At 32.9% G+C, this 10,627-nt stretch overlaps 1 protein-coding gene across 1 annotated transcript; it reads right to left on the bottom strand.

Moving 5' to 3' along the window:
• Nucleotides 1–7,505: 7,505 nt before the first annotated feature.
• Nucleotides 7,506–10,100, bottom strand: LOC140452927 (uncharacterized). The gene is made up of 2 exons (XM_072547249.1): nt 9,836–10,100; nt 7,506–9,637 (listed from the first exon to the last, which is right to left on the bottom strand). The coding sequence occupies exons 1-2, from the start codon at nt 9,944–9,946 to the stop codon at nt 7,766–7,768; spliced, it is 1,983 nt and encodes a 660-aa protein (XP_072403350.1). The 5' UTR covers nt 9,947–10,100; the 3' UTR covers nt 7,506–7,765.
• Nucleotides 10,101–10,627: the final 527 nt, after the last annotated feature.

Raw genomic sequence — 10,627 nt, 5'->3', positions numbered from 1 at the left:
TTTCCTGAGACATACAATGTAACTAACCTTATTTATCAACCTCCTTGGAGATTACAGCTGCCTATTTGTGATACAAGTCTTACTAGCAATAACAAATATGACACACCACGTAGTATATTTAAAAAGAAAGCAGCAGAGAAATTAAACTGCTCTCATAACTCCCTCATTTTTAAAGACGCGTATAAATCTGACAATGGGGTAGGGGCTTCTTTTACAACGTTATATCAAGACTACTCCTTTTCACTTTCCCTACGATCAACCGTATTTTCCGCAGAACTTCTTGCAATTTTGCAAGCAATAACATTTTTAAGTAATTAAAACATACAAAACTCTTTGATAATAACTGACTATTTAAGTGCTCTCAGCTCTATGAAAAAGTTATACACAAACCATCCCATTCTATTGCTTAGAAAGTCAGAACTAATGAAATATCAAGAAAACGACCGATTTGTTAAATTCCTTTGGGTTCCGTCACACTGTGATATAACTGGAAACGAAAAAGCTGATCAGTTGGCCAGGGAAGCAGCAGAAAATCCACAATCAACATTATTCACTAAATGCGTTTATAGCGACCTGAAGCAATATTTTAGAAACAAAATAAGCGAGGAATGGCAACTACACTGGAACAATTCAGAGACATCCATGAAAACATTAAGCAAGAGGTAGTTATATACAAACTTCCATTCAAGCGACGAGACCAAGTATGCATCTCTAGATTACGTATAGGCCATACGAAGTTAACACACGATTACCGTCTAAGTAACGATCAAATTCCCATGTGCTACAGTAATTACAGTAATTGTGTAACTTCAGTGGACCATGTGCTAGTGGACTGCCCTTTGTACACCCTAGAACGACTTCAGTCTGGATTACCGACTTCATCCAAAGAGTGCTTAAACGGCTTCAATAATGACAAAACTATAAACTTTTTACAAAATGCAAGACTACTTCACAAAATATAGTGTAACATATTAACATTTATGTAATTTATTGTACCATGCTAATAACCCCTAGTGGTTGAAGCAATTTTGTAAATAAAAATAAAATATATAAAATATTGAAATTAAGCCACTTGTTCAACATTTAATAATACATCAGACAAAGACAGTAATATAACAACAGTCCGTGATAAATTCTCATCATTGAACCTGCTTATTGTCAACTTCACAGCGTTGTGGTGTTTACAAAAATTATATTCATATTGTTTAATTTTCCATTACATTTTCATGCCTTGAGTTTATACATTTTCTCAAAAAAGTTGTTATAACGACTAACTGTTCACTTAGTGTTGGATTCCTTGATGTAAGTATAAATTTTGCAGTTAAATTTTCTTACCTTTAATTTGACCTATCATTTTTGAATCTGACTAAAACTCTGTCTAACGGATGGATATAAAACAATATTAGTTGTCATAAATATCAAACAAATATCACACAGAATATTTGCTCAAGGTTTTTATTTTTAGAATATGCCTCGAAATACATTAAATTCTCAATCCCAGCAACCCGTGCTGAATTTGAATAAATATTTTGAGTTAGAAAAAAGGAACGGAGGACCCTTATTGGCATCTTTGGCTTGTGTTCAAGAGGTATTGCAATGAATTGTATGTTGTTTAATAATTTACCTATCATAAAATTGTTTTTAATTTAAGAGGGTAGCTGCTGCCTTGAAAATATCACGGCGTACAGTATGTACAATTAAAAAACGAAAAGAAAGCAATCCTGTCCTTTCAAGTTCAGGCAAAAGTAGACGTCGTCGTAAAAGGAAGACAACTGATCTGCCTGAAGGAACTAAAATGGCAATACGAAACACTAAGTACAATATGTACCTACAAAATAAGTATAAGTTGATTTTGTACAAAATAAAAACGATCTGGTTTATACCACAGCCAATAGATGTTTCACATCAAAATTAATACTTCTAAAATAAAGTTTCACTATTATTACTAGTTTTTTTTTTAGAAAAGCATGTTAGTCTACAAGGTTTGAAATGTGAATTAGAGGAAAAAGAAGTTGTTACTATGGGAAAAACATCCTTGAGCATTATAGTCAGAGATATAGGATTTAAACATAAAAAGGATGACAATCGAAGATCATTATTTGAACGAACCAATATTGGTGCTTTAAGAGCAAAATTCTTTCGTAAGTACTTTGAAAACCTGGAAAGTGTGCATCCATGAGAACTTGTTTTTTGGATGAAACATGGATTTATTCAAAAGGAAATAAAACAACTTCGTGGCAAAACACTATGGTTTGTTTTTAAGGAGGAGGAGTAAACCAAAAAGGAGTAATAAAATGTACATTTAAATCAACCTCTTTATCTTCTAATTGATTGCCTAACTCAGACATAATATTAAAATTTATGTGTTGCACTTTTTATTTACTACATATTTGTGGTTAACCCACATTTACTTACTTAAAATTGATTTGCTTCAAGAATTTATATAATAATGAACGACACATATTTGGAAGATCTGGGCGAATGTTAATTTCACTTAAATTTAAAGTGGGCATTTCATTTTATTTCAGGATGTTTTAACTCTTTCATCGTATGTTGCAAGGATAGAAGGTGACCGCCAATATTTTTATAACATCTTACTGTTCAAGTCTACTTATATTCCTTAATTGTTGTGTAAATAGTTGAATTCGCAACACCTAAAATTAGCACATTACTTTAGTAAGTCTTAATTTTAACAATAGCTATTCTGAAAAACTAACCTGTTGCCTGTTTTATTTTTGCTACCATAGCTGTTATTTTCATTCCAGGATTATCAATATTTATTTGTTTGTACATTTTATATAATTCCTTGTTTTTCGTTTGATGATAAATGACCCAAATCTACTCGGCGTTTTTAGGTGGAGAAGGATAATTACCACTGGTACTTGGCATATTTTGAACTTTTTTATATAAATGCAAACGAAAAATCTAAAAATTAAAGGAACAACGCAGAAAATACAAAAAAGCGTCGATAAAAATTTTGAATTTTTTTATTCGACGTCGAACCTTTGTCGTTAACAGACGTGTTTAATAGCTAGTCTAATTACACCATACATTTTGCGATATTATTTACTATAAAAATAAATTTGAAATACTTGGAGAAAAACTTAAGTAGTATTTATTATAATATAATTAAAGATACTTTTATCAAAACAAGTTCCTGGTACCGGATTTATCAACTACACAACTTTTGGTACCTCATTACTGATTCTGTTTTTATGGAAACAGGACCGTCTGAAGAATAGAGGTGCCAAAATATGAATAATATTTTTAAAAATGGATGAAGATTCTGTTGGTTCTGTTTCTTCTCCTAACAACAATCAACCATGTTCATATTCCAACGCTGTTACTTCATTTAAATATCCAACCAAAAACCAGGCCATTGTCCTATCTGCTCTCAATGGAATAAAAATAAATGAATAAGTGATAGCTAAAGCTCGGATTTATAGGCAACAAAAATTGAAGAAAAAGGCGCCTATATAGGCAAAGATTTTTATTAAAAAAGGCAGGAATATTAACATTTAGGCAAAATATAGGCAATAAAGGAATATAACTTATTATTTATTGTACAAAGTGAATTAACGTAATATTAACTTAAGGCAGGTATATTTACACATCATAATCATAACATTAATATAAATAAACTAGTAACTAAATAACTGTAAATTAATAATTAAACATTGTAACCACTTAAAATTTTATCATTAATAGAAACAACTAAATGTTTTTCAATATTTTCGGTCTTAAAACTATGTCTTCGATCACTTAAATTAATTTGAACATTGAAAACGAACGTTCGACATCGACAGATGTAATTGGAGCATATTTCAGAGCGGATAATAAATCTGGTATAATTTGAAATTCCTCGGAAAATGTCCCATTCAAAAGCAACATTAGATAAAAACGAAAAACCTTCATTCTTGTCGAAAACATATTTAATTTTTTTTTAAATTAATTGACCGTTACTTCCAGGTGCCCATTTAATTTTCTTTTTTAAATTATCTATTAATTTTACTGACTCACATAAATTTATCTCTTGTTTTTCTAATAAGGTAATTGTGGTAACTATTAATTTATAATTGTCATTGATATAAGCGAGTTCCTGTTTCAATTTGGGATTTTTTAATATTTTTTTCTGCTTCTCGAATGGCTTCGGAAATATCATCATCAAATTCTGACATAACTAATTATATTTAATTGCAGTGTTCAAATTAAAAAAAAACTGCTTCGAGCCATGTTCCCCACCTTGTAATTTCTGGTTTATGTGGCAAAGGGACACCGGGAAGTCTTTCTTTATATATTTGCACCCTCAACGGAACCTTTACAAAAACTTTTTCATAAAATTTATAAAATTATTTACCAACGGAAACAGATTTCTTATTTCTTCAGCAATTCTATTTACCCCGTGGGCTACACAAGTGCAATGAATTAAATTAGGATAAAAAATCTTTAAATTAACAGCAGCTTTAAACATATATACCGCAGCATCTGAAAGCATTAAAACTATTTTATTCACTGGTATAGCGTTGAGTAAAAAGAGGTTTGTTAAACTATCTTATATAAATCGACTTATTGTTAGATTGTTTGTTTTTTCCAATTCTTTAACGGCAACCAAATAAGGTTTTCTCGCAAAGTTTTCGTTCAAAATTCCAATCATTAAATTAGCTATATACCTGCCGCATACATCTGTCGTTTCATCCACGATAATATACAAAATATTGCCCTCTCACTCCCGCTTAATTTTTGAAATACATTCCATATAACATTTTTCCACAGTATGTTTTCTTAATGTACTCTCGTCCGGTAAGGATTTATTAAGATATTTTTCGAAAAAGCATTTAAAACTAGGGTTATTAACTTTATATAGAGGAATGTTGGATTCAATCATCCATCAACTGGAATAAATCAAATTTAAATGTGTCTTCCTCCTTTTTTTTTTGAACTGCTTAAACTATCCCGCCGAGATATTTGGGCTAACTTAGAGAAATTTAATTTTTCAAAAAAATTGTGGGGTTCCACAATGCTGGTCAATAAAGTACTTTTTTCTATTTGAAATCTGAGAATTAAAAAAAAAATAATTCTTCTTCTTCTTCTTTTGGCATCATAACCCTGGATGGGTCTTTGCCTGTCTGGCTATGTCCTTCCATTCAGATCTCTCTTGTGTCCTTCTTCTCCATTGTCTTATGTTCATTGTTTTCAGGTCGTCTTCCACGTCATCCAACCATCTCGTTCTGGGCCTTCCTTTTTTTCCCCTTCCTATGGGCTTCCATTGTAACATTTTCTTTGTTGTTTTTGCATCGTTTTGTCTCTGCACATGTCCCAGCCATGACAGTCTTTGACTTTTCACAAATCTTACAATGTCATAACCTTCATTTAACTCATTAACCTCGTCGTTTCCCCTGATTCTCCATGTGCCATCTTCCTCTTGTACCGGGCCATATAATTTCCTCAGTATTTTTCTCTCGAATGTCCTGAGTTGGGCTTCATCTTTTTTCGTCATTACCCAAGTTTCACATCCATAGGTTACTACGGGTCTAATCAGTGTTCTGTAGATAGTCATTTTGGTTCTTTTGTCTAATAATTTCGATGTCATCAATCTTTTATTAGCATAGTATGTACGATTCCCGCTGGAAATACGTGCATTAATTTCGCTACTTACGGAGTTCTTCTCATTGATTTCTGTGCCGAGATATGTAAAGGCATCCACTCGTTCGATAGTATAGTTGTCTATTGATAGTATAGTGATATCGATAGTATAGTGATATTATTTTCATTGTCAGTTATTCTTTTGACTGTCATATACTTCGTTTTTGCTTCGTTTATTTTGAGACCTCTTTTTCTTGCTTCAGGATCAATTTGTTTGAACACTTCCATTAGTCGTGGCTTATTCTTACTAATGATGGCTACATCGTCTACATATGCAGTAATTTGTACTGATTTGGTGTTTATATGGCCGGTTATATTGGTTTTTCTGATGACAGTCTCAAGAACTACCACTACACGACCATATTCCTGATCGCAAAATAAAAAAATAAACTAACAAGACTTCGAAAAAAGATACAATCCTCAGTTACTGATTCATCCTCGGATATTGAAAGCGATAACTCCCTTCCCCACGTTGTAATATAAAATGGATAATACATTCATGTTACAGTGAAATCTTATTGGTTATTTTAATAATTTAGAATCCGTTAATCTACTTATAAACGATCTTTCTCCTCTTATAATATGTTTACAGGAAACCCACCTTAAAACTAATAACTTGAATATAAAAAATTATTCCCATTTCCTTAAAAATCGAGACGCAACATATGCTAGTGGAGGTGTTGGTATTTTAGTAAAAAATCCTATTCAGACCAAAGAAATTAAGCTACATACTAATCTAGAAGCTGTAGCTGTATCAGTGTCATACAATATCAACTGCAAAAACATCAATATTTGCAATATTTATATACCTCATCCTAATGAAACCACACTAAAAGATCTCCAGTATCTAATTAACCAAATTTCTAATCCCAAATTAATAGTAGGTGATATAAATTGTCACAATATCGCGTGGGGTAGCAACAAAACAGATAAAAATTGTCGATTGCTCATGGATATTATAGATGCCCAAAATTTAATACTCATGAATACTGGTAATCCTACATATTTTAGTTCTCAGAATGGTACTTCCACCGCCATAGATATATCTCTATGTGAGCCCTTATTATCAACCTCCTTCGTTTGGAATAGTCTAGATTATCTTTATAATAGTGATCATTATCCTACAATAATGGAAACCACTATAACCGGCACACCAAACACCCCTATCTATCAAAAATGGAAAGTAGATTCCGCCGATTGGGAACTATATCAACATCTTGTAACAAAATTACATCTTGGACTATACTCCATAAGAAAATATAGATACTATTTTAACATACAATATTTTAATGATATCATTATAAAAACTGCTAATATATCCATAGGAAAAACCAAATTATGTAAAGGAAAACCGGTTCCATGGTGGAACCAAGAGATAGCTGCTGCTATGAAAGCTAGCAAGAATGCATTAAATATTCTAAAAAAACATAAAACTTCTGAGAATCTTCTTAATTTTAAAAGTTTGAGAGGTAAAACTAAATATCTGATTAAAAAAAGTAAAAAAGAAACCTGGATGCGATATGTTTAGTGTTGCCCAAATGCAAGAACAAAACGAGACTTAGACAGTCTTGGTCTTGGTCTTGCGCCAATACACCTGGTCTTGGTCTTGGTCTTGGTATTGCACTCCCGGTCTTGGTCTTGGTCTTGGTCTTGCAGCAAGAGTCTTGCAAGTCTTGCAGTTACCCCATTAGCCTATTGCTATTTATTAAACGTTACTGGGGAAGTTTGAAGCCACGATCTAAGCGATCCGTGTCTATGCTCTAACTAACCCAGCTATCTACCATGCCCCATGAAAGTCAATCAAACATGGTTAAAACACAAAAAAACCCAAATTAATGACATAAACATTACTGTAAGGGAAAGTAGCCTAATTTCGGATACCATTTACAATTAGTGTCATATTTTTCACCTAATAACACATTTTAAACTTTTATCTACTCAAGAGTACTTGCAGAGTAATATAGAAACTAATTTTATTATCATAGACAATTTATTGAAAATCTTTTTTACAAAAAATATTGTTCAATAAAATTAGTGCTTTTGTATGTCAAAAATTTTAGGGCTCCTAATTTCGGATACCCTATCCGAAATTAAGACACCATTTTGTTCATCATAAGAATAGTTACACATCTTGACAAAAGTCGCAAATATAGGTTTTCTTCTTATCAGCATTGGCGCACATCTCATGACACCACTTGAAGCACTTTATACACCTTATCCACTTCTCACCGTGTGTATCTTCGGAATATAAACTGTCACAAAACATACATTCTGTGTCTCCATCTTCATCGTCTACATCCATATCAGAATCATCATCCAAAATAAGGTCATCACCAGGATGTGAAGTGTCACTACTACTCGATTCAATTTTTTTCTTTTGCTTTTTTTGGCGTGGAGTTTTTTTTCTGTTGACTTGATTTAATTCGTTGCTTATTTTTGGTTTCTTTTCTTTCAAAGACTTTTTTCTTTCTTGTTCGGCTACACTTCGTTCAAGTTCATCTTTATAAGGTGTACTAGTTATTATCCAACTAGAACCTTTTCGAGGATTTTTTTGTTTGTTTGTTTGTGAGGTATAACTGCAAGAAGGCAGTGGACTAATATCCTCAGCTCTTATCATAGTTGCCGTAGTTTCAGTTGCATTTCCATTGGATGATTTATTTGTTAAGTTATGTTTTGGAGGTGTTCTTTCGATAATGCTTTGTGGTTCTGGTCTTGACTGACCTCTTGTTGGTAATACTTCCCCATGATTTTGATTTATGGGTGGTGGTGTTCTTTCTCTTTGTCTCTCCATTATAAAATCGTGATCAGAAAAGTTATTTTTATTAAATGGATATATTCCAGATTTGCGAAAACCATTCGCGGAAATTTTTGCAGTAGCACTTTTCAAATATGCCGGGCACATAAGCTTACAAATTTGATACGAGTTTATGGTGCGTCCAGGATTTTGCCTTAACCACATCTCAATTTGTTGCGAATAATATGTTTTAAATGGTGACATAAAAGACAAATCTAGAGGTTGTAGTTTGTGTGAACTGTGCGGCGGGATACACAAAATTGTAACGAAATTTGCACGTCCTGCTTCTATCACATATATATTTCTTGTGTGGCTGTAGTGACCATCAAGAATAAGCAGCACTGGGTCTTCACGGGATGGTTTCACGTGAGCTACGAAATGCTGTAGCCATTGGGAAAAAATGTGCTGCTGAATCCAACCTGATGGATGGCAAGCTGCAATAGAGCCAGGCGGCGATCCATCTAATAATTCCACTTTCATGTTCTTTCTTGGAAACACGAATAATGGAGGGACAAACCCACCAGCAGCATTCATACAAAATACAACAGTAACTAATGCGCCTCTTTCAGTCGCGGTAACAGATCCAACCTGTTTTTTTCCTTTTAATGTTATAACACGAGTATTCTTGGACTGAACCGTTGTTATGCCGCTTTCATCAACGTTATAAACTCTTGCGGGGTTGAAGTTAACTTTTTCCATTGACGTTTCTAAAAGATCATAGAATCTGCTGACATTTTCTGGGGTAAATCCCTTAATTCGGGCTTTCGAGATTCCTTGTGGTTTTCTAAGGGACAAAACTGCGTTTCGCCTCATAAATCCCCTTAACCATTTTTTACCGGCAGATTCGGCATGGGCAAATGGATGACGAAGACCATTTCGTAAAGCTATTTGATATTCAAGTCTCTTGATATCAGCGGTCCCAATTCCGTAAAATCGCCGGTCCATTTCTAGGCAATACGAGACTAAATCTGCTTCCATTTCTGCAGAAAGTACTGGTCTTCTTCCAATTTTAACAGCAACCAACTGCTCCGGAGTTTTATTTTCTTGCTTAACATAATCTTCCAGAGTTGATTTCGGAACAGCAAATAACTTCGAGGCTTTAAGATACCCCATTTCCTTTCCCCTGACGGCACGGATAGCACGTATCATTCGGTCTGGATCCCATTGTTTATGTTTTTTACTTGTTTTTGGCATTTTCTTCTGAAAAGAAACAAAAGTTTTTATGCTAACATGATCATCAATTTAAGGTTCCTAATTTCGGATATCCGAAATTATGGGACTTGTACTATCCGAAATTAGGAATTTTTTAGTTTTAAGGTTAGGGCTCTCTAATTTATATGTGATTAAAATCTGCTTTAAATTAGTAGCAAAATCAAATAAAACAGGTTTCTAGCTTACCCCTGCCAAAAGATCAAACTTCAAACAGGAATAAAAACACGAAAAAATAGGCTTTGAAATACGACCGAAAAAAAACTGCACAATAACGTTTGGTGGTTTCGGCACTGCCATCTAACGGGGAGCAGCTCTACTACCTAAACAATTTAAGATAATGTTCTCTGTGGTATTCAGCGTGACATACGTATAGGTTTCTGTTCGCAAATAAAGAAACTTTTTTAGATACACCGCTATCCGAAATTAAGACACTATCCGAAATTAGGCTACTTTCCTCTACTTTAAAGAACATTTTCTGTCTAGAAAGGTATTGATGGACCTCCACCATATATGAAATGGAAATCTTAAAAAAGATTGGTACGTGGCAAAATTCCAAATACAGGTATCAAGGGCACATATTCTTTAGGTGATAAGATAACAAACTATAATCCACTTATTAAAGCAACATAAATGTTATTAACAATCTTAGCTCTACTTTTATATAAAAAAACTAACTTGAAAAAATAAAGAATAGGTAAGAAAGTTAGTAATGATAATCAAAAGAAGTTATTTTAAATTAAGGAGATATCTACTTAATAAATACATTAATTTACCAAAATAAAGTAGTAGTAATATTTTTTTAGGAACCAGAATTTTGGTTTTTCAGGAAGAAATATTTGTAGGTAATTATTTTTTGTGAAAAGATATTATATGCTTCCTTAAACCTGAAGTGTTTCTGTTTTTCATTTTCATTTTAACAAATTCAAACAAAGCAATTTGGGATGCATAAATTATTTCGAAAAACTCATCAAATTTGCT

This window comes from Diabrotica undecimpunctata, chromosome 11 (genome assembly GCF_040954645.1).
Source record: "Diabrotica undecimpunctata isolate CICGRU chromosome 11, icDiaUnde3, whole genome shotgun sequence".
Classification (NCBI taxonomy): domain Eukaryota; kingdom Metazoa; phylum Arthropoda; class Insecta; order Coleoptera; family Chrysomelidae; genus Diabrotica; species Diabrotica undecimpunctata.
Note: the sequence above shows the minus strand (reverse complement) of the source record. Positions and strands in the feature narration are given on the sequence as shown.

Bases quoted from the DNA above. Each gene is read 5' to 3' on its own strand.
- LOC140452927 (XM_072547249.1), bottom strand. From the start codon at position 9,946: ATGGCAGTGCCGAAACCACCAAACGTTATTGTGCAGTTTTTTTTCGGT. The intron at 9,638-9,835 runs GTAAGCTAGAAA...GTTTCTTTTCAG, and splicing joins AGTTTGATCTTTTGGCAGGG to AAGAAAATGCCAAAAACAAG.